At 40.5% G+C, this 25111-nt stretch overlaps 1 protein-coding gene across 37 annotated transcripts in view; it reads right to left on the minus strand.

The window, feature by feature from the left end:
- The window catches only part of NRXN1 (neurexin 1), a 735374-nt gene that overhangs the window by 54153 nt on the left and 656110 nt on the right, over positions 1-25111 (minus strand). For 2 of the 37 annotated variants that reach the window (XM_074863994.1, XM_074863993.1), the window contains exons 1-2: positions 1425-2025; positions 1084-1146 (exon numbers count right to left, since the gene is read on the minus strand). The exons of 30 other annotated variants lie outside the window; for them this stretch is intronic. In XM_074863994.1, the coding sequence (XP_074720095.1) occupies positions 1084-1146; positions 1425-1532 (171 nt within the window). In that variant the 5' untranslated portion in view covers positions 1533-2025. Of the gene's footprint in view, positions 1-1083; positions 1147-1424; positions 2026-2069; positions 2239-25111 lie in introns of those variants that run through there. 5 more of the 37 variants (XM_074864001.1, XM_074864000.1, XM_074863996.1 and 2 more) reach the window with 3 other exon arrangements.

Raw genomic sequence — 25111 nt, forward strand, 5'->3', positions numbered from 1 at the left:
CCGGATGCATCTCTCCACAGGTGAGCTACCATCTAGGCAGGTTTAATGGACAATTCCTCAGGCTGCCCTGGCAATTATTCCTGTGCTGACCTGGAAGGATCATTAATATTAGGGAGTTGAGAGGCAATTCAATTTCCACTCTGGCTCAGCCCTAAGCTTCTTCTAAGTAGATGCTGTCAGCTGTGTCAAATTATATATGATGCCTAGGTGATGTGGAAGACTACTAGGAACAGAGCTGGGTATGGCAAACTCAATTCACAAAGTTTTCAGCCTGAACTTGAATAGTGGCCTAAGATACCAACAGGCCAGAACCATTTGGCATGGGAAGACTCTCACAACCACACAAAATATTTTTTGGGGGGGAAAGATGCTATGGGAATAGCAAACCCGATTAAAAACAGATTAGCCCAGAGCAGTAAGAGCAGAGCTGCTTTACAGAATTGCATATTAAGAGATTTAAATGCATACAATTAAAAAAATGGCTTAATGGCAGAACTTTGAGGAAGCCCGGCTAAGAAACGCGAACAGGATTACACAATATACCCGATACACCAAAGGTACAAAGGTTTGATCCTCAGCCCCACAACTGCCGAAAAAAAAAATAAAATTAAGATAGCTTGGATCCAATTCATCAGGTAACCTTTTCACAGACAGGAAAAAAGCCCCCCAAAACCTTAAATCCTCTCAACACAGTGGTTACAACCTGTAAACTGGAATAAATCTGAACAACCATCTCCCCCACTTCATTATCCTCTGATTCATTTGAAAGAAAACAATGTATCAGAACAGCTTTTCCCTTTTACTTTCTATCTAATGAGGTGAAAATTAGACATTTATGTACAGATAGAAGCTGCCGCTTCCTCGCTTTAAAAGCCTTTTTACCTCTTTTGGCAACCCTCGTTGCTCACTATCGCGATACACCCATCCCACCTGGTGCCAGCCCTGGTTTTGCCAGCAGAATTCCCATGGTGCACGCAGGCGCGATAGTGCCACGGCATTTTAACTCTTCTTGGGGAGAACGAGGAGCAAGAAAAGATCACGCACCTCCCCAAAGGAGCTGAGGGCTCTCACACAAACACATACCTTTCTGCTTGTTTTCAGGTAATACGGAAAGCTTTGTAACCGATGCTCTTTTAAATTAGATGCCTTGGAGGTTTGTTATTGATAAATAAATAAATAAATAAATAAATGAAAAACCTTGCTCGTCAGTGTTAGAAACAAGCAAATAAACAATCAATCTTTAAAAAATACACAAACACTTTCATTGTCATAAACATGCAGCGATTTACCCTCCCCCAGAAGATTAGAATGAACTCATTTAAAAATGAAGCTACTTTGCATTATATATCATGAAATATTAGTCAATCAGATACAGTCATTCATTTGTATGCAATTTTTCTTATCAAAACATGCATATAACTCACAGGAATTCCAGTTGTGCAAATGCTCACTGAAAAAAAATCAAAACAAATACACACATACATACACACACACATACACGCATATTCTGAGCCAAAATGAAAAGCATGCATGGTCAGGGTTTAAGCATCATTTAAGCCAAAATAATTGCTAGATTATTAAAAAGAAAGCAGCCTGGCAACTATTTGAAGCAGTTTTTATTCATGCTTTTATTTGATTCTTCTCAATTTTCCTTTCCTTTAGACTCATTTGTAGCAAACATGCTAAAAACCATCTCTATTGTTTAAAAAAGCAGAAGAGAAAAAACAGAAGCATCCATGCTCTGGGTACCAAAGCGTTATTTTCTTGGAGCAGAAAAAAAAAAAAAAAACAAACCAACAAAAAAACCCAACCAATTTAAAAGCTTTTCTATATTTAAAACAGATATCGTGCAGAAATTTGATCTTAATATTAATGACATGCAATCTCCAAGGAGACATATTCTAATTTAAAAAAAAAAAAAAAAAGTCATTTTCAGTAATCGGTGCAAATGCCTTTTTTTTTTTTTTTTTTTTCTTTCTCCTCCTTGCTGTCAGACTAATGGTATCTTAAACCCTGCATGCTGCAGTGCTTCGCCTGTGCTCTGCATCGCCTGTGAGAGAAGAAGCTACCTGAGAGTTTTCACAGTGCCATCTCATATCCATGTCTGCCTGGCTACCCTGCGTGCTTAGAGCTTTTTTTTCCCCCTTAATTCTTAATGGAAATCCTAGGAAATTTAGTCCATCCTCTGAAATCAATACTGGTGACAGGCGCGATCCCTGCCTCCGCGGGAGACGAGGATGATAGATTGCCTGCGCACCAGCCCGGCCTATCGCTGCCCGCCTCACGGGCGGCGGCGGCGGCGGCGGCGGCGGGGAGAGACGGCGCCCGCCGGCACGTGCCGCCGCCCAGCCAATGGCCGCGCCCGGCCGCGCGCAGCGGGGCGGCCACCGCGCGGAGCCGCCGCCGGGAGCCGCGCGGCGCGGAGGGGCGGGGCCACAGGGAGGGAGGGGGCGAGCGCGGAGCCCGCGAGCCGGCGCGGGGCGGGGGTGGGTTTGTCTCCCGTCGGGTCGGTGGGGTGGCTCCGGGGGGGCGGGGGTGCGACATCAACGCGCGACGCCTCCGTACCTTCATCGAACGTTTTAAATTAACGCTTTTAAAGTTCTTACGTTGAGCTCCGAATGATAAGCCAGGGAGCCCCAAGGAACCAGGCCCGCCAAGCCCCCCAACACGGAAGCGCTCCCCTTCATTTCGGAACCCCGCCATGAGGGGCGAAGGCGGCGCCGCACGGGAGCGACGAGGCGAGGCCGGGGCCTGGTCCGCCCCACGGGACCCTGTGTGGGCCACAGGGTGCTGGGAGCAGCCCCAGCAGAGCAACCCACCCCGGAAAGCACCAGCAAACCCCCAAATATCCACCCACAACGTCTGATCAACACAATTTAATTTTGATTTGTCCCAGTAAGAATTTTTACTTTTGTTAGTTTCAGTAAATCCCAACGGTTTTGAGAGTTAAAAGTTACCAAGCGCCCACCTTACTGTCCCATGGGCCTGTTCCAGAAGCCCTCAAAACTACTTTGAATAATGAATGTCCATGCTAAGGGAAAAGAAGAGCGAGATACAACAAAGTTGGGTGAAATGAACTTTGCAGTTCCGCTGACAGGAGCTCAGAGACAGCAAGGTTGCCCTGGCATGGCTCACCCTCACGCATCCATTTTAGTTTCTAAAGGCATTTTGAACTTCACAGAATCACAGAATCATCTAGGTTGGAAAGGACCTTGAAGATCATCCAGTCCAACCATTAACCTAACACTGACAGTTCCCAACTACACCATATCCTTAAGTGCTATGTCGACCCGACTCTTAAACACCTCCAGGGATGGGGACTCCACCACCTCCCTGGGCAGCCCATTCCAATGCCTGACTACCCGTTCTGTAAAGAAATGCTTCCTAACACCTAGTCTAAACCTTCCCTGGCGCAACTTGAGGCCATTCCCTCTTGTCCTATCACTTATTACTTGGTTAAAGAGACTCATCCCCAGCTCTCTGCAACCTCCTTTCAGGTAGCTGTAGAGGGCGATGAGGTCTCCCCTCAGCCTCCTCTTCTCCAGACTAAACAACCCCAGTTCCCTCAGTCGCTCCTCGTACGACATGTGCTCCAGACCCTGCACCAGCTTCGTTGCCCTTCTCTGGACACGCTCGAGTCATTCAATGTCCTTTTTGTAGTGAGGGGCCCAAAACTGAACACAGTCATCGAGGTGCGGCCTCACCAGTGCCGAGTACAGGGGTAAGATCACTTCCCTGTCCCTGCTGGCCACGCTATTTCTGACACAAGCCAGGATGCCATTGGCCTTCTTGGCCACCTGGGCACACTGCTGGCTCCTGTTCAGCCAGCTGTCAATCAACACCCCCAGGTCCCTCTCTGACTGGCAGCTCTCCAGCCCCTCCTCCCCAAGCCTGTAGCGCTGCTGGGGGCTGTTGTGGCCAAACTTGCACCACCATTTGATAAACCACACATCCGCATGTATGTTACTGCTGATAGCCAGATCACGTGGCACTAAAACGAAGTTAATGCTATGTCTTGACATACTTCATCATGGAAAACAAATTGAAGTGGATTGATAAGATCTCCTCTGTATGAAAAGCATCTCCCTCCTCTAAACACAGAGCCAGCTTTGACCCACAGGTGCTCAGCATATTTGATAGACTTGCATAGGAGTGCCTAGATTTTTAATATTCAGTTATTAAATTATCAGCATGTGTAATAGGTGTCTGCAGTTTTCCTGAAGAATAACAACCCAGCTAGAAGCAGCAAGGCTGCTTACTGGACACGGGTGCTGGCAGCGCACATTCATTTGGCTGCAATACAGTCACAGCAAAGATAGTTAATGCTGCAAGAAACACTGTGTCGCTTCTTGGAAGTGGTGCTGCTGTTTGTTAAATTAGCTTTTAAATTAGCTGTGTTACATGGCTCCAATTAGAGAAAAGTCATTGCCCTGAGTCTCTTAGACCTGCCCTCTGGCAGAACCTGTCTCGATCCTGAGACTGGCAACCTTCAAGACAATGCGGAAGTGGATGGTGCAGAAAGCACTATACTCACTTGTTTTACACATCGTTTTCTAGGTTTGCCTTCTTCTAGTGTGGGCCCACAAAATTAAAAGGTCCCCTGGAGCTGGACATTATATTTTGATAGCTTCCACAGTTGTAAATCTCTCAGCATTAGCACTCAGAGAAGCTCTTGGCCCTCCAAGGAGCACCCTAGAAACCCCACCTTTCACTTTTGTGAAGATGGCAGAGGACACCATCAGGCCATAATTACGTGGTTGCTTGTGCAGTGTTTTTCTGCAGGGGTGGCCACGGTTAAACTCTCCATCTCTTTTTACCCATCTCTTCTCAGGGACCAGGGTAGAGGACAGCAAGGGCAATGGTGATGGTTTGCAGCTGTGCTCTGACCACCCTTCTGGCACCAGCATCGGTTTCCCTGGGTTGCCTGACAATAACCCCTGTTGGGACTGTGTCCTCAATGAAAGGAGTTCATCCGGGGGACAAATCAAGTAAGAAAACCACTCCTGTTTTCATTAAGAAAATTATCTAAATGAGAATACTAAATACCATTTCAAGCTGTCCAAACAATGGGGTCGTTTCACATTCACTAAGTCAAACTTTCATCAACCCCAGCATGCGCCTTCCTGAAAGACAGGACTAAATTATCTATAATATTTTGCTTGAGGCGGTATTTTTCGGTAGTGTGATTCTACAATAACACCATTAACAGTAATGGACTGTCATATGTCCCATGTGCTGTTATTCAGGGGACTAACACAGCAGTAACAGTGGTGGTATAAAGGAGGGATGGCAGATCCCAGCTCCTCTCAAATGCTGGGCAGATGTCTGTGAGGATGAGATGCTGTTTGGGAAGCTTCGCCTTGAAGTGCTGGGAGAAATGCTGCAGAGCACAGCTGGCTATGAGCTGTGCTAGGTCAGAAAGGTATAATGTACAGATTCTGGGTGCCCAGCAAAAAACAGCTGGTAATGGCATTCCTTCTGTTGGAGAATGTCCCTCCATCTAACCCAAGTTCAGGGGTTTTAACTGCTTTTCATGGAGATGCAGCTGTATGTGTATCATGCGTGCATGCTATGATGTGATATGGAGAAACAATAGACAATGTCGTTAGGATAGATTTTATCCAAAAGATGGGAAGACACTGTAAGTGTTACGGGCTTAGCAGGGCAAAGCAGTTAAAAAATGCACCTGACTACACTTAAGTACTCATGAGTTTTCATTTAAGCAAATTCCTGAGTGCTTTGTTGAATCAAGGCCAAATATACAAAAAAATAACACTAAATGCAAAAAAGTGATGAACCTGAATTTGCTTGAGTACACACTCTCAAGCTGTACATGAGAGTTTTGCTGAATGTATGTATTTTGCCAAATACATACAAAATATCACTTAAAAACCTGCTTGTTGATGCAGTGAGGGATAGGAAATGAGTAGTATAGCATATATTTCATAGGAAGGGACATTGTGGTAAATAGCACAAAGACAAATCTATATAGTTACTAAAATGCAGAAACAGCATTATGCTTGAAAAACCTACACAAAAAAATTACATAAAATCCAACATACACCACCAAGAACAGAAGCAGCCAAACTTGAGATTTGATTTAAATCTAAATATGCTACATATTTCATTAACTAGACAAGAACTGTACAGATGTATCATCATTAAAATCCTTGCTACTACACAAAACAGGCAGTTAAAATTATTGTAATTTATCTAGGAAAAACTTCTAACCAAGAACAAAAAAGCCCCCCCCCCTTTTTTTTTTTTCCCCAGATACCATTTTATCAAAGAAATTTGCACCTACGATTCAGACAGAGGTGGAAGCGTTAAGTTCTTACACTTCAACCTAAGGGCAGGCACAAATTAAGCAGTTTGAGAGGAGAGTGAGGCTTTTGATATAGAATTAATTTCTGCATGAACAAGTAACATACTTAAACCTTGCATGATGAAAACCCAAAAGCAAACCCAAAAGCGCTTGATAGCTTGCAGGAGTTTATCTATAAGTGCATATACCTGCGTCCACGTGCACACATAGCTGCGTTCCTAGATAGCCACTTCGCAGGCTGAAATACATTACCCACCACTTCTAATGCTCTTAATGAACGTGAAAGTTACAGGAGTTTGTTCTTAAAACTTCTGCATGTCCTTGGACATTAAACTGGCATTTTGGCTTGAGAGTCACATCTCTCTTATGCTCAGGTGGGCCTCCACTGATGCCCAGTCACCTGCAAACCCCCCAGTATTATCCTCGGGAAATGTATGAACAACTTTGAGGTGCATGTGGATTTGCAGTCCACAGTGAGTTTTAATTTCATAATTACTCATACGCAAATTCATTCCTATCCAGAGAGAGCTGGTATCAAGGAGGGAGCCTTACTCTTTTTGTGAGAACTGGGACAGAATCTGGGATGTTGTCAACGTGACATCTTCTTCGCTTTCCCCCTGGAGACTTCTGCAAGACTCCACTCTACTAAACTATCAAACTCTGGGAAATAAGTGTTAATGTCAACACTTTCTGTCATCTCTGTAACACTCAGTGCACCCTGCACCTGTGACAGAATTACCCCCTTCTGGAAGGAAGTCTGTAATCTTCTTCCCGGAGGTCTGAACTTACCCATCACGCTGTCAGCCAAACTGCACCCATCAGGCCGGCTTGCAGATACTTCTGTTCCCATGGATCATAGGAAAACAAGTTCAACAGTGACAAAAATCTTTAAGGGAACTGCCTTCCACTGCTCAAAAGGTCAAGATCCTCCTCCTTCTTTAAGCAAATGGAAGCAGAAAGACTGTTGCCGGAAAAAATTACCCCTCAAGAAACCATAATTTAGATCAATCCTACCTGTTTGGAACTAAGAGCTGCCATCAGACTTTAGTCCCAAAGCCTGTACTGCAAGAAACAGATGAAATGTACTCTTTTTGCCAGGCAAACATATATTTTCATTCTCTGCTTCCTATTACCTCCTACTTACAATTCCCTACCTTTTTTCTGGTCTTTCCAAATCCTTCCACACCTGGTTAATCAACACAGTCATAATAATACACAGGGAAAACTTGATGACATGCAGCTATTATGCTAATGATATAGGGCACGTTTATTTTGTCTCAATTGTCTCCATAAATTACATTTCTTACCCTTGCAAATATTAACACTACCTGATTGCTCACATTTATCTGGTTTAGTCATAAGTACTCATTGCTTTTTCTAGGGTGGAGGGAACAAATTACATGGGAAGATACACAGATACAGATTTAGGAAGGGGAAGAAGTCAGCTACTTGTATTGAAATCTTTCCAAGGATGATTAAAAGTAAACAACTGCAAACCTTAGCATTTTTGAAACAGCAAAATTAACCATCATTGGAAGCATGTTTAAAGCTGAACACCTGTAGAAGAAAGAGGAGGAAATTGTGCTCCTAGACTGATCCTATCTACAAAGCAGATACAAAGAAACAGTGTTTGATACCCTTCAGCGGAAGAAAAAAAATCAAAGATCAGATGAGACAAACTTAGAGCAGCATTCTGAAATTTTTGAGGTATCATGCCCACACTTTGCTAATTAAAAATAATCCAGAATGACAATGTCTAATTATTCAGAAGGCTCCATTTTGCCCCTACAGCTATACAAAGATACCAGGTGTGACATGCAGAAAGTGTTCATCCTGGCTATCCTGTGCTGGCTAGGAGAAGGGGTTTTGCCCTCCTGTTTCAATCTAGGAAGTATTAAGGCTGCTGTAACTTGCGCCTGACTGTCCACTGCCTAAAAGACTTGTAAAGACATCATCTGCCTTGATTTCTGCACCAACTGCACCTCTGTACAGGTCACAAAGTCCTAAATCCCCACAGGGGATTCTCATGGGCCCAACTGATTCTTTTGTAGTGGGGCAAAGGGAGCACAGAACTCTTTGATTTTAAACCAACACCCGGCGATTTTACAGGTGCTATTCTCATTTCAGTGATGTCAGCTCGGGCCCCAGGTTTATTAGGGAACCTGAATTGTCTCCAGAGGATCAGCAGGGTAGATGAGCCTGCAGCGTTTGGATGAGCCTGGGGAACAGGGTCAAGCCTGGCGCGGCTGAGGCTGAAGCAAACTTCTAAATTGCGTAAAGGTTTTCTCCTCTTGTAAACAGCAACGGGATCCAAAGGAGAAGGGAGAAAGAGCTCCGGTGCCTGCAGCAGCACACCAACAATGTGCGTTTCCAGAAGATGCACAAGAAGTTGTAATGGGGTGAAAACAGAAGTTGGGGGGAAAATCAGAAGAGAGCGCCCCACATCTGCCTTGCGCTCTGTCCTCTTCAGCATTTTCTTCCCCCAAATAAGAACAAGCAAAATAAAATTAAAAAAAAAAAAAAAAGGCTTTGTGTTCTTTCCTCCTGGGTACATAATATGCACATCTGTGTGTGTACAAATAAATAAACTAGGAGCAAATGCAGACAAGGATATTCTGTAAACGATAAAGCTATTTATATCATTTCATACCTTTGTCAACATTCAATACTTAAATGTTTCAATACGATTATGTGTTTCACAAATTATTAGATTCAAAGTGATGCTCCCAGCAGCTTTCACATGAACGGGAAAGACTTTACCCCTTTGTGTCAGCCTCCTGTATAGATAACAGGGGCAACTGCCTACATCAAAATGTATACAGGATGATGAAACACATACCATAAGACATAAGCCTGTCGTACCAGATAGTTAGGGGAACAGAAAGGTGAAGTCTCAGCTTCTAGCATATCTTCCCCAGGTGTGACTGTCCTGCTCCATCAGAGCCATTTTTAGCAGCTGGGGAATTCTTGTTGCAATTTCAACATTTATAAAAGAGTTTAAATCTAAAACTAACAGAGGAGAGAACGTAATATACTGGATTTGATTGATCTGGATCTTCGGGTTTCAAAAACCTTGTTGGTTCAAAGAAGATTGCTATGAGTATATTATTTGTTCTACTTCAAAATCATACCTTTTCAGAGACACCCACATAGCTTAGAAATAGATGTGCAAATGCATTAATTTTTGGCCTTGCTACATTTTGCAGAGTGGGAGTATAAGGAAAAAAAAATATGAGAATGTGAAACATTCCTTCTAAATTAAAGGTTTCATATCCTAATAAATAATTTCTTTGGCTGTTAGTAAACGCTTCCATTATCCCCTAATGTGGAGAAGCCCGCAGAGACTGGGTGTCTGCTGCTGCCTCTTTAATCAGAATCCTGTTTTGACTGTTCTGTCAGGTAAACAGCAGAGCCTGGGCCATGTCTCTTTTCTATGCTCTGCAGAAAAATACAGCAACTATTGAATAACTACACAAACACCCACAAAAGCATACACAATGTAAAGCTGGCTGTTCACCCAGCACAGTGCTTCCCTCTGTGAAAACAGGGTGGCTTTCCTGTGACTGCAGCGATGCTAAGGGCTTCCTTGAGCCTGTGGGCTGGGTTTTTATAGGAAGGATGACTGATGTGGATAACGGATTCAAGCTGCAGCTGAAGGTAGCTGAGCCTCCTGTAAGCTGACAAGGATGGAAACACTGAGAGAGAAACCTTCAAATGAAGAGCTAATTAATGGGTGCAGTTGTGTGCTGGTTATCAGGAGGGCTCTAATTACAGGCCTAGAGGAAGACCTCAAAACTAATGGAGGAATTCACAGTTAGCAGAGAATATCTTGCTCTGACATCAACCTCCAGGTGACAGGAGACGAGGAGACTGATGGACTGACAAGACTGCTTGCATCTACAAACACAGGGCTGCTCACCTGCCTCTATGCCAGCAGAAAGGTTTGAAAGGAAAGGGTTTTTACCACAGACAAAAACCAGGCAAACTAGAAGAGCCATGCAAACCACACTACAGTCAAATCAACCCACAGGCAAAATTAAAAGCAAACTGCTTCATTCTGGAATGAGAAACTCATGTTCTCTAAAAGAGCCTAACAGAACAGGGAACTGATGCTTGGACAGCTCTAACAAAATTAAACCAAAAAAAAAATCCACAGCAAAAAAGGAATTTGAATACTTCATGAAAATTACATGATTTTCACACTTTAATTAAATTACTGCTTTGGCTCAGGCATTTTGTCCTGGACAAGAGCTATACAGAGTTGTTGTTGGGGGGTATTAGTTGTTTTTTGTTTGAAGTTCATAGCATTTAAAGAAAGAGATTAGGAAAAAAAATAGGACAGGCATGCAGAGCCCACAGAAACACGTGGAGAGACTTTTGTGGATCGTGGAAGAGGCATTAAAGGCCTCGTGGGAAACCATTCTGAAATCAACAGCAATTCTGCCAGGATTTCAACCATTATTTCTCAAAAGATCCTGAAGTCTGTCCTCTGCTTTCCTACCTGTTTGGGAAGCACAGTCACCGCCAAGCACAAGTGAGAAGTCCTCTCACAAGCAGTGTTGCAATCACCCTGCCATTCAGCGCTTTGGAAGGGGGAGAGGATGCCAGCACTACTCTCTTCCTAGGCAAGGTTTGTAGGTTGCTAGATTTGCATCCTTAAAAATTTCACACACATCTTTAAGATGAGCGCTGTTAGAGAAACTGGTTTGAAGGTGGCATACATACTGTGCATCATTTTTAGGGAGGACCAGAGGTAATTTGACACATTGAACCAGTATGGAGGCATGTTATGCAAGTGGAAAGGTTTCACTACCTACTGGTGTTCACCATTTTTTCAAGCTAAAACTCTGACACACTATTTATATTCATTTCTATTGGTACATACCTAGTTAAGACACAAATTAGCCATAACTTTTATTTCATTATGACAAGACATGAAAAATCAAAACCATATTGCTCATCATGACGTTATTCTTCCAGTGGATACACAGGGTATTGCAGAAAAAAATTAAGGAGTTGTATTTTTTGGCTGATTATCTATCAGACAGTCTGCTTGTGCAGGTCACAGTTCTGTAAGCAGTCAAATAAGCTCATGATGATAAACTGGAAATTACAATACTCATGTACGAGGCCACACACAAGCATGTATACCCCTACATGTTGGAAACACCCTATTTGTTTTCTGCTTTGTTTACTATCAAATCTTCTTATTTCTCTTTCATGCTAAGAGACAAGTAATTAGAAGTCTACTAATCAATAGACCATTTTATTATCCAGTGCAGCTCTGAATAATCCTCATAATTTAACTAGCTTCTGAGTAGGCCAGCAGGGAATACGTGGAGAAAACAAAGAATTCGACAAATACCAAGGGCTAGTCAGTACAAAGCAGCTTTCAAGCAAATAAAAAAGCTACCCGAGATTAGTTTTAAGTAGTGGAATCAAAACAAGCGAAATGCAAATCTGGTTTTTGTTCTTTTCTTTGCAGTAAAATTCACGGCTGCTTTGCCCCAGCTAAGCCCTGGAGGTCAGGCACGCACGGACTGCTGGAGGTGGCACCTCCTCCTGTGCCAGGGAGAGCTCCTTGGCCTCAGGAGGGGTTTTTTTGCACAAAGAAGTGAAGGAGTATGTTATCCTCCCTCAGAGCTCCCTGCCAGGTTTAGGTTTCTCTGCCAAAGCCTTGTGAAGAGAAGCCGCAGCACAGCTATGCTGAACCAGCAGCATCCTTGGACAGCAAAGCCAGGTGCTCTCCAGGCTCCATCGAAGTGCCTGTCTTTATGCCACTGTAGAAGTGGATTTAGCACCTAAACTCTTAACAATAAAGAAGCAGGAACATACTTTCTGCCACAGTATTCATATATTCAAAGATTACAAAACCAGATAGTTCATCTGCTCAGACCTCCCCTCCTCTATTTTTTTTAAACAATATTGCTGAATTTTATTTGGCATTCTAGAGGTGTATATTTATTTAATTGAAAGTAACCAGGATAATTACTCTTTTCAAAAGATTACTCGATCAAAAATGTTTTCTGTGCTTTAAAGAAGACTACAGAATAGAAAGTAGGACAACGCAGAGTAAAGACATTAATTAAATGGTCCAGAACGTATTTTCTATGCTCTTTCATTTCCTTGACAGCATAGCTGCACTATTTCCTCATTTATTGTTAATGAAGTAAGTGTATCCTTGCTTGGTCTTGCTACAAAATTAAAACAATAAAAATAAATAAAACCAGCCTAATGTTAAATTTAAGCCTTTAGGTCCATAAGAAATATTTACAACTCAAATCACAGTCAGGTTTAAGTCACAAACTTTTCAATATTTAACAAAATATTGCTGTAGCAAATGCATAAATGATCAAATGAATAAGACATGACAGGATGGAAGCAGACTTTAAAAAAAATACAGGATACAGGTGCAAATGTTTGTGTGTATATGATAAAAGACAAAATTCACTATGCTTATAATTGATATAATTTTCATATTCAACTTATTTTACCTTGGAGTCCATGACTAGTGATCCAATTTATTTAATTTATAAATTTATTTCTAAATGTTTAATTAGTACAAAATATAAGCACAGTGTCAGCTCTGAGGAGCTTGGGGTCTAACAGGCACACATGACTGAGAGGTTTCTGGTGTCAGAAATCCAAAGAAAAGGCTTAAACAGCCCTTCAGAGTGCCACTAAGAACCAAAATTTGGTTGGAAAAAATCTCTGGGTCCTGCTTACTGGCATAACATTTATTTCTTTGTAAAATCTTCTTTAGCTTTTTTTTGCCAGATGCCATGCCAGGCCGTTCTTGTTTGGATCCAGCTCTCAGTAGGACCATTCCCTCTGAGCAGAAGAGGCTGGACCAGAGACCTCTGCAAGCCCCTTCCACCCAGAGTGATCCTACAGGAAGGCAGAGCTGGAGGGGGACTCCTGGTTCAACAGGGCTAGCCCCTTATCATCACCAGCACAGGACCTTTTTATCAACTGATCACACCATTTCACTTTTGACTGTTTCTCCTACTGGAACACCACTCTCTTAATACCCTCTTTTTACTCCCAACTCAATTTTGTCCGGGGCCAGTTTATCCCTGTTACCTTTCATGTCACTTCAGTCCTTTGGCATAAATAGTCCTCTCCCCTCTCTGATTAACTTATTTTCACTTCTGGTCATTGTTTTGCTGTGTTAAAACAAGCCACGTTCTTTTAGGGGATGGAAATGTGAACAAGATCACATCAGATGAGCAAGGATGTGAACTCACAGCAGTTCTTACACTCTGTGGTAACTACCTTAATGTTGTGGTTTTTTGAAGTACACTGGAATAAAGACATGCGCATTTCCAGTGGATGCAGAGGACTGGTGTGCTGCAATTGCCATGTAAAGCTAGGATGACTGGCTGGTGGAGCTATACCCTTTTTTTTTTCTCTTGCAGGACAGGATCTTTGCCAGTTCTCTCTCCCTTGATATGGGCCAGCAGTACAATTGCTTTTTCCACGGCCACAACACTCCGACTTACTCATCCTGTTGTCATTTAGCAGATTGCACGCTTTTACTTCTCATTCATTTCTAACTGATGAGCAATTAACTTGTAGCTGAATATCTTGTTATTCTTAAGTACGTGATTTTGCACTTGATACTAATGAATTCATCTTTCTGCTCCTACCCCAGTCCGCAGGGTCATTCAGCTTGATACCCTCATTTTCTCCATATTGACGATGCCTCCTTTCTTTATGTCATGCCTAATCAGTGCACCTCCACTTTTTGAGCTATTCCTGGGCCACGTTTTTATTGCTGTTCATTAAAGTTAGTGAGTCTCAAGGAAGAAGCAAGACTTGCAATCAACCAGCTCATCAACTTGGAGCAAAATACTGGTTTTCTATTCCTGGTAGGCTGCGTCTAAAGTCCTGGCTTCATCTTATGGCTATCTACAGCCTTTATCCAAAATCAGAATTTGGTAGAAGGTCATACCTACTGATTTATAAAGACGACAAGAGCTACAAGAACAGAGTCAGGCAGAATGATAACAAAAAAGAAGAGATGAACAAGAGGCTAAAATAATCTGCAACAATACTGCCCACACCACCAGAAGGAAGAAGGATAAATGTCACAGTCCTGTAGAGAAAAGGAAATATTTTGAGCCACACTGTGGTACATCTCGTTGACGTATAAAATTGATCCTAATAGCAAAATACACCCTCAGTAAAATTAACAACTCTCTTGTTTTTTTCCACAACTGTAACAGAATAATTGGTTAATAGTGAAGAAGACAAGAAGAAATAGCATCTATGACATCACATTCATACTTTATCAGACACATTAAGTAGAGTTTTAAGGCGTTGTGTTCATTCTTTGCAGACTGGTGAAATTCCATCTGCTAAGAATGAATTTCCAGTTGGCACGCAGAAAATGACTGCACTGTTGTATAAGCATCTCCACTAAGCTCTGTCATTTATTTATGTAATTAAAACCATTTTGAGAAAGATGTAGTTGGTTCAAGCAAATTACATGTTACAATAAAACAATTCTAATAACGATCCAGAAGTTATTAATGAATACTCAATTCTCTATAGGAAAGTATTAACTAGAGTAGCTCCTGAACAGGATTATTGCTATTTTTGGGCTTTTAAATGTGTTTTCTGCACAGAATATGGCAGTTACATTTGCATAATAATCATAAATCCAATCCAGAAATGTAATTTTATTTTTCTGAATACCAAGTCTGTTAATTTATCAAGGGCTCTGAACATCTCAAATGGTGGAGCAGAGGATAAGATAATGATGTGTCTTTTTCATGGGATTTAGTAACTAGAAACAAGCAGGGAACTGAAGGGTGAAATTTTCAAAACAACTTCTATTGATTGTAAAAACACGGTTTACAGTTTCTTAGATCTGTCTGTGTAGAGTTTGCCAGCCTCTCCTCACCTCTCCAATCCCAAGAAAAGCAGCAAAGAAATAATACAAACCTCTTCCTATTTCGATTGTTCAGAAAACACAAAAAAAAGTACAGCCTTACCTCACAGAGTGTACTGTGGCTAAAAGCCTGCTGGCAAATCACTACATGCAGATGACTTAAACATGTGCTCACACAGAGAGACAGAAAAGCAACTTCTGAGTAAGGGGTTTTGCTTCTGTAAGTGTAAGTATTTGCAAAACACCTTCCTTTCTCTTCTTGCCTTCAGGGGAACCATTTCTGCTTATTAAAGGCTGTCACTGCCCAGGTAACCTTTAGAGGAGGTAACTCAACCAGTCAACCCCATGGCCCTAGGAACACCGAGCTCCAAAAGGACCATGCAACTCAGTCAAGAAGCTGTGGAGATATTCAAGCAGTTTGCCTCAGGACAAGACCTGCAGTAAGATGAGGCAGTCGTGCAGCCCACTTTGGCCAGAAAACTTCTTCCCATAATTTCATCGAGCTGAATGAATGAGACAGCACTAAGGATCATGACCTTGTACATTTGTGACAGTTTTGACCTTTCAAGCACAAGATGATCATTCCTAGATCGTTTATCCTCTGACAAGGACAGGATAGGAAGATAAAGCCCATCATATGATAAAATGATCATGCCCTTCTCGACATTCAGACATCTGTTAGGAAAGGGCTATATAAATACACAGTACTGTCATTGTTGCTTTATTACATGAAAACCTGTAACTTCCGCTACAAAATAATGTTCTTTTAAAAGCACTGCACACAACATTCACAAATGAAATAGCAAAACTCCCTGATAGCTAGACCATGGGAAAACTGTGATCCAAGAGCCACTGTTAAACAGAAAGCTCCTGAGGATTAAGATGAGCTATTTGAGAAGGTATGTAGCTTGTAAATGTATGTGTGGTTAAACATCTTGAAACTAACATAACTCTCCTCACGTTTCCACCTTCTGCTTTGGTCTCCAAATAAATTCTTATCACCAGAGCCTTCAAAATAGGCTTACCTCAGCTTAAGAATCAAAAGAAAGGTAGTTTTATAGTGGCAGAGACAGCTACGTTCATGCATCTTTTCCTCTTACAACTGGTGGCTTCTCATGAACACTTTTACAGCTGAAACCCAAGAAACACATACCTCAACCAATTATATTTCCAGTGTTGAAATTAGACACGTGTAACACATTCTTTGCTACAAAGAAGAAAGCACCTTTCTGACAGGCTACTACTACATCTTGCTTCATAAAGACAACACTATATTTTTATTTCACGGTAGTCGAGTGCTGTGACTGAGTGGTGACTCAATAGTCTAAAATTAGCTGACCCATCCCAAACCTGAAACATGTCATTCCGCCTATGACATCAACAAGAAATGGTACCTGATGCCTTTCCTTCTCTCCAAGATTAGAAGCCTTGAGGGTTTATTTTTTTTTGTTAAAAATAGACACCTCCCCAAAACAAAAACGCTAAGCAAATCCAGTTTCTCTATGACAGGTGACTAAATCACAAGAAAACTCATATAAAGCCCTAACTTTACAGTGAGACAAAGGATGATCTTTTCTGTGATTCTTTTAAATAAGTTAATATTTTATGTTTGCTTTCACTCAAAAGTTTTTGACTCCTCTGTTCTCGACCCCTTTCTCCCTTTCTTTTTTTTTTAACAGGCTAAAAGCAATAAAAGCAAAGGAAAGAAGGAAACAGAGTTTACATCATTTTTGGCAAAAATGCCACTGCAGATTAAAAATCCACTGAAAGCAGAAATATATGGACAAATAAAAAATTGCTCAGGTTCCATATAAATGTGCTTCCACATGAAGGCTACTCATCAAGCCTCTCCAAGGTCTTTTCTCCCCATTTCTGTCAACCACAGAAGGGTTCACCAAATCAACAACCTAACTAGACTGGAGTCTTAGCCTACACAAGTGGATTAGCACCAGGTGAACTGAGACATCCATTGGGACCAGCATAGATTTCACTGTTACGTTGCCAATACGGACTTGCTCATGAGACACATGTTCTGCACAAAGCAATAAAGCCTCCTTCTGCACCCACGCTTGCATGCACCATATAAAAGTCCATTCAAAAAGACAGCTATTTGTGGCTTTGACAGGAACACCCTATTTCTATATATACTGACTTAGAAACTTTTTCTTGACAATTTCATAGCTGGTATCAGTCACCTCAGTGTTCCCAAGGAAAAAATAAGGCTGTTATTACTGCAAGAGAACATGAACCATGGGGAATTAGCAGATGCAAGGATGCTGCTAAAGTTCAATGAGAAACAGCTACTTGAGAAATGCTGTTGCTTCAGAAAAAAAAAAAAGAGGAAAAGGTTTTGAGGGGGAAAGATAATGATTAAATAGGCTAAATAAAAGGGAAGAAGGATTCAGAGAGTAATCAAGCAGAATTTTTCAGTATAGAGGAACAAATCTAGAAGTATGCAATAAATTATGGAAAACAGGACAGTTAATGAAAAATACAAAGGAAACACATATGGAAAAATTAAGAAACGATCTGTTGAGTGGGTGAGAGTGAACACAGACAAAGACAACAATGTCAGATATAATGTGCTGCTAAAGCTTTTTATTTCCTCATGTCCCTTTGCTTTTCAAACGGTTGCAAAACATTACCTCATCTGTTTGTTGGGGTTTTTTTTCTATCCCTAGTGTGCAAACTCACATTTTTCATCATTGTATTTTCCACTGCAGACAACAAAACTCTTATCTAGCCAGAGCGCCATCACATAGAAACAATGTCATGCACAACTGACTGTGTCTTCAAGTACATTTGTTTGTATTTGCTAAATACATTTTAAATGTGTTCACCCACCTCTTCATAGTAGAAGCTCAGGGAGTTGAACAATCAAGAAATGTCTGTTTTGAAATCGGTCCCAGATATACACACACACACACGACATTTCTGGAGTGGGTTTTAAGTAATCAGAGGAAAATGGACGTGCAACATTATGTTTAATCAGTGGATAATGCAAAAGCATCCAATATCTTCTTTAGAAGTATTTTCTGTCATCTCTGTACCTCCTAACTAGCAATTCTAATGAAGAGGAGGAGCTTCAGACAATACATTGCTTTAGCATAAAAAACGTCACTAAAATCCTGAGTAAATTGGCTTATTTACTTACGTATATTCTTTGTAACTTATATTTTTCTCCAAATAATACATTTACACTGATAAAAAATGCTTTAAACTGTTGCAGCTTGCTTCTGTTTCTGAAATTTGAAGGATGTTCTAATGGAGTCAGTCCTCTACACTGTTTTAAAACAATCTGCACCTTCAACACTGTAAGCATGGATGTATTTACAGCTCTGCTTCCCAAAAAAACATTTTGGGGGCCTACACTGTGCAGCAGAGTGTAGTGCAAAAGACTATCACAGAAGTACGCTTGTGATCCAAGGTGTGGCACTGAGCTACTTAAGCCTGAACCAGAATCAAATGCAAATTTCACAGCATTCCCACTAATACACACCTTCAACCAAAGAACAGCCCATTTGTGATTTATGCCACTGCTTCTTTCGCTGCTGAACCTCTCCCAGATGTCCTCATCACTTTAGGATACTGCCCTTCAAATTTGCTTTATAATGTGCCTTGTGCATTTCATAAATCAAGGCTGAACTCTTCACTTCTATGCATTACTCCTGAAAATAACCTCACACATCTTCTGAAGTACAATCCGTTCACCTGATGAAACGCTAAGATTTTTCCTTAATGTGTCCTGGTCAAATTCATAATTATAGCACATATCCCATTAAATGTTCCATGTAATAATTAGATGATAACAACTTGATGATTCCACTGAATAAGGCAGAGACGGAGATCTGTGTGAAATCTCTTTCTGGTGCACAGTCACCGGGCTGGAATCTGACTACTCACATATAAATTCAGCAAGTTCAGTGAACTTACAAAGCTACATTATTATACCACCAGGAGGAAATTCTGAGTAACTCTTCAGTGACAGGAGGTTCAAACACAATCCAGAAAAAATAGCCTCTACCGTGGGGAACTGTTGAAACGACTTAGCTGCGGCTTAACTTCATGCCTGGTTCGATGGGGAAAACCTTAAGCTAAGGTACCTAGAGAACTCTGCCACCCAAATTTTCAGAGCAAAATTAATTTAGGTGCCCAGAAGCTTTTGTCAAGTAGAGGAGCTCTGGACTACTTCTTTAATTATTTTTTTTTTAATTGCCCACATTCTGTCTAAAATCCATTTTCAGATGTTGGAGGCCTCTGTGGCTCTTGCCCTATATCCCTTAAAGCACGCTGTGAGCTTGCACAGTTTTTAACAAGTTTTAAGAGGATCTGCATTGGTTTGTCATATTATGCTGTTTACAAAAGTAAAACAAATAATTTTAAAGAGTCCGCTTAGGAGCTTAAGTAAGACTTATTTGAAAGCAAATAAAAAAGATAATAATGCTTCATACGGAAAAAATAGTCTATACATTGAGGGTAGAGGGGAAGGAAGAGATTAAGAAAAGACAAACTAGTGCAAAATAACTTCTATGAATAAATCCCATCTAATACAGTAGTAGTGATATCCAAAGACTACATAAACATTATTCTACCAAATTTAATTTTCAAATCTTTTTTGCTTTGTTTCAGTGGTGCCCCAGAGAACTCCAAGCTGGAACGCTGTATTTATGTTAAATTTTACAGGACGATTCAAAACCTATTGGAAGGTTATCATTTTCTATTAAATTATATAGTGACCTTTTTGTAATGCTTAAGGCTGTAATACTCAGGCTAGGTATTTTTCAAATAGTGCAGCATGTTTTTAATTTAGGAAAATGTATGCATAGGATTTGCAGAACAATCTAAATTATTCTGCACTTGACAAGATTTCAGGAGTCACATCTATTATTGTAATATTTTTCCCAGAGTGCTTGCTTCATGTCTACACAGAAATAGCCCCTGAAATGTCAAAGAATACAGAAGCTAGGTGGTTGCTTGTTGACCTGTAAGATTACAAGTTGCCAGACTCTCATGGAAAGAACAACTGCAAGGCCAGATGACAATCAAATTCCACTCTTAATTACTTCTGCTGTGGAGTCTAAATATACGCCCAGCTTGTGCTGAAATCATGTCGTGCTACATCTAGCTGATATGTGTCAAGGGACGATGTCCTTCATTCTCTACCAATATTCAGAGGTATCAACAAGGATAAATTCAGCATGGGGATTGTAGCAGGTGCTGAGACCTCACTTGATATATGTACATATGCATGTCAACCTAGATAACATACTTGGGCATGGTAGGCAAAAAAGAACATAAATCACTGTCAAGAGAGGCTGCTGTACTCTCTGGAAGAGTCATGGTGCTTTACTGCTTTACTGAATCCAGGTACCATTTTTTTCCAAATGAGATTTTGATTAAGAATTATTATGTCTGAAAGTCTTTTAACCCCAAGCCCTCATCCTTTTGACTGCCACTTCAAAACGTGTTCTAAGTAATAAAGGAACCTCGCAGAGATTACAACCATGCGGGCATTAGCTAAATCCAACTTGAAATGAACACAAGAAGCCAATGGTATTCGTCAATCTGACTTTCTTATGAAATCAGGCTGCGTTTTCTCTGTAAATGTAATTTTTAACCTGTTGGCCACTTACATATTTACTATAAAGAAACAAGCATACTTTTTCTTTCATTAGGCTAAAGGTTACAAATCATCTTGAAATATAAACAGCATCAGACAGTAAAAATGCTAAAGGATATGAGAGGTCCAGAAGGTTTAACTTAGGCTGATATTGTTTTCAAAGATAGAAGAGTGAATTTCTCCTAAGTGCCTGGTGCTGGAAGCTTAGCTTTTAAAAACAGACCATTAGACACAAAAATAAAATTACAGTTACTTCTGTGAGCTGTGGTCTTTCTCAGGATCAGTGATCTGCCTGGTTTTGCCACCCTTACACAGGCATACATAAATCAATATATAATGTAATATAAATAAATACAAATCAGAATCTGATGACAAAATGAGCTACAGAGTTCCGACATCTAGAATTTTACAGAACCGTTACCTTAACATGTCTCTCAAAACTGAAAAATACACTGCACAACTTACACAAATCATTGAGTCACTCCAAAAATGTAAGCAGGGAGAGCTTTATATAGTCTCAATCCTATACAGCCATTCAAGAAAGGCAATCATGTCTGCGCTGTGCCTTATTTTCTAAGAACAAATGAAGCATAGCTTCTTTTTGTATCACTCAAATTGGCCATTTTCTTTCACACCTTCATGTTCTATTATTTGTGTCACTGCAGCTAGAATTGCAAGATTTATTTAGGAACAATACTTTATCAATCGTGAAACACAAAGCATAGTCCAATCTCACAGCACATAGACTTTAAATAATGTTTGACACCTCATCTTACTTACAGAAGCGTAAGAACTGGTAGCCTGAATTAGGGACTTTAGTGGTAGCTATTAAACATTAAGAGCCCTTTTCCCTATACATTCTCATCTTTTTAATTTTCTGTTTCATTTTCAGTGTTATTTTATTACATTATTTTATAATGAGAAGACAACTGCAAGAAATCTGTCTATGATACAGCGCTCCTTCGCGTCTAAATAGAGAGCATGAGTGGAGCATTTCAGGCCAGTAACAATTTTCCCAAACTTCCACCACCTTTTCCTCTCAGTTAAAAAAGTGGAAAGTACTGTTTTCTTTAAGTTTACTTGAAAAAACTTCCTGCTCAAATACTCCTGCTCCCATCCCATTTGCTTCATGTGGAGGCTAACACTGAACCTATGTGGTTACTATTTAACGGATCACAGAGAATACTAGCCCCAGGCTATTTGAAGAGGAAAGAAAACCAAACAAAACTCAAAATCCCCAATGGGTTTTATTTTATGTGTTCCCAAGGCCTTTTAAGCATCACTGACACAGAGGCATAAAAATGACATCTCTTTCCCAGTTGAAGGACAGAAAAATCTAGTGAGGTCTTTCTTTTGTGGATGATTGTCAATGGAGAATATCTGCGCTCCTGCACTACTTGTGGGACTATAGATCTTGTGACTAGTGGTTCATGTGGATGGGCTACAGGGCAGCTTTGCTCACCTGCTGACACAGTCATGGCATCAGCACATTGATGGCTTTGTTCTCAGTAGCCATTTCTTTGGTATCTTCAGAACTCAAAATCTCATTACTGGTTGTGAACAAGGATGCTGTCCTTTAAGGGGGACTTTTATTTGCCATTACTCAGAAAAAATACTCTTAAGTCCCGTGTTCTGTGAAGGTAACTCTTCTCATACATGTGGGATAAAAAGAAACTGTTTGAGAGGCAGACCACATGACAGAGACAAGATCATTTATTAGTTGGGTTTATGCACTGGGGTAGGAGCTAGCACCTAGAAGTATGGTGCACTGCTAATGGTCCAATGGGGAGTAACCAGGAAGAGCTCAAGATGCACAGAAATTAAAAGGTGAAGCAGCTGGAGACAGGAGAAGGATGGTGAGGCAAGTTGAAAGGTTCATGTTTCAGCTTTCTGCACAATTAGCACGCCTCTCTGTGCACTAATATTAATACTCTTGGAGAAGGTTTCCATTTTAACATTGGTTGGCAGCAACGCTAGAAAAAAAATTAAGGAACACTTTGGCTTTGACCCTGCACTTGAATCTCATGAGTTTAGTAAAGGATATAAATTGAATGACTGTCAAACCTCTATACCACAGGACAGGTGTTTCTAAAAGCACCTCTGAAGCCTGACACAGCTGCTTAGAAGAATAGACTTGTCAAAGACAGGCCACAGAGACAGGGGAAATGCTTGATCCTGAAAGCAGAAATATACAGTAAAAGTCAAAGAAGGGAAAGAAAAAAAAAGCGCCTTCACAAGTCTCTTGTGAAGTGGCTAAAATACATAAAAGGATTTTCAATGGCAGGTTTTTCTCCCCACATAACTGAGGAGAACGACCAAAACTTCTCTGTGCATTTTTACCCATGTAGTTTTATTCCAGATACCTACGCACACGGCTACTCACATTTACAGCACTGCAATTCAGCAGAGTCAGAGTCTGGTCCCATGTGAGCCTGGGAATGCCTACTTTCCAGAAAACAGGAGTAGGAGGCACTGGAAATCGGCTTTGAGTCACGATTCCACTTGTAACTACAGACAGGATGGTTCTTTGCAACCTCTCATATCAAAGCACTTTCAGTGTCTACAACCATTAAGAGAAATATACATTGAACTGAGCTAGCCACATCAAAGAAAGATATAGATTTCTCATCTGCATTTTTTGCTATAAAGACATCTGCTCCTTGGACAAAAATGGATGGCAACCCCAAACCTGTTGAGACAAAAAAAGAAGGGAAAAAACCCTGCAGTTACTGCAGTCTCCTCTGTATTTGAGCTCACTGGACTTCACTGCCATCTGCAAAAACTGTAAGGCATTACTGAAAGGGCAAAAATGATTAGGTGAAGCTGTTCAAATGCCTGGGGTTGCTAAATTCATTTTTTTCCTCATTCCCCGTTCTGATTAGCATTCAAATGCACTCTTCTTCTTTGACAAAATCAAGGCACTTTCTGGTGCTGTTTGAAAATGATAGGCCAGGAAAATGAAATAACATCAAATATCACGTCTTGAATGATATATACACTACATTGCCAGGCTTATGTAAAAGATGGAGCATCAGCATAAACACTCAAACCCAGTACAATACAGTACGGTATTTGAGGTTTGCTCAACAGTACAAAATATGTTGGGCAAACCTCAAAACACCAACTGGCATACAAACTACTTGATAGCTAATAAAATATGTGTATGGAAAAAGGAGAAGTATTATTTAAAGCACAGTACATACAGAAAAACAGTTGCAATACTTTGCACTAAATTATGCAATTCAGATAAAGACTGGAAATGCAATGCTGTCAAACTAACACCAAAGTTGATGCTACGGGACTAGCTTGAAGTTCAGTCATTCAGCATGAGGTATTAGAAAGAATAAATTTAGTTCTCAACTTCAATTTACAGCTTGCAGGAGACGCTTTTCTTCAAGGGAATACATCTCTGCCATCAACATTGAGCCATAACGGATAGAGCCGGTTCCCTGGAACACCCATGACAGAAGAAAGATTAAATCCAATAAAATGGAAGTCACCAGAACTCTCCAATTCACAGCAATTGATTCATAATCTATTATATGAGGCAAATGATTTAGAAAGGTCTCTGTTCAGACAATGAAGAGAATTAATATCTATAGGCTGAACTAGCGTGCACAGTTTTTCTAGATTAGCAAGGATGACTGATATATTATTTACTGGCTTGGGCATTATTATTCTTTTGAAGCTTACATTTATGTCCAAAGACAAGCTATAAAACAGAGTCTAGCAGAGCTGTTCAGACTCACCGTTTGTTATTAACAGATGACCTTCTCATAGGTCTTAAAATATCTTGAATATGCAAACTCCATTATACCAGAACAGCTTCGGCCCCACAGGAGAGCAATAAAAATGACCTGGGAAGTCTTCTATTACAATAATTATTCTAGATTAAAGTACCAGCCATTTCCAAAGTTTAGGTTTATTACTGTATTAATAAAATGTTATAGTGACTCTCCTATGAAACTATTGTTCTAGTCTTTTCTAGCATATACACGTGTGGCCAGTTTTCATTGTAAGACCTTCAGGTCTTACAGTATCTGGCACTATTCTCTAAACTCCAGCCTTTGCAAATGCATGTATCATAATCTCATTTCAATTTTTAGAAAGCTGAATTTCTAGCTCTCTGGTCTGCAGAGTAAAACCAGACAATGTGAACTCTAAATTGCAGATACCAAAAGACAAGATTAAAAAAAAGAATAAAGAAGTTATCATAATGGCAGTTCTACAAGGGTTGCACCTAGTTATTAATAGCATTTATCTTGAGGTA

Source organism: Strix uralensis, chromosome 3, assembly GCF_047716275.1.
Source record: "Strix uralensis isolate ZFMK-TIS-50842 chromosome 3, bStrUra1, whole genome shotgun sequence".
Lineage (NCBI taxonomy): Eukaryota > Metazoa > Chordata > Aves > Strigiformes > Strigidae > Strix > Strix uralensis.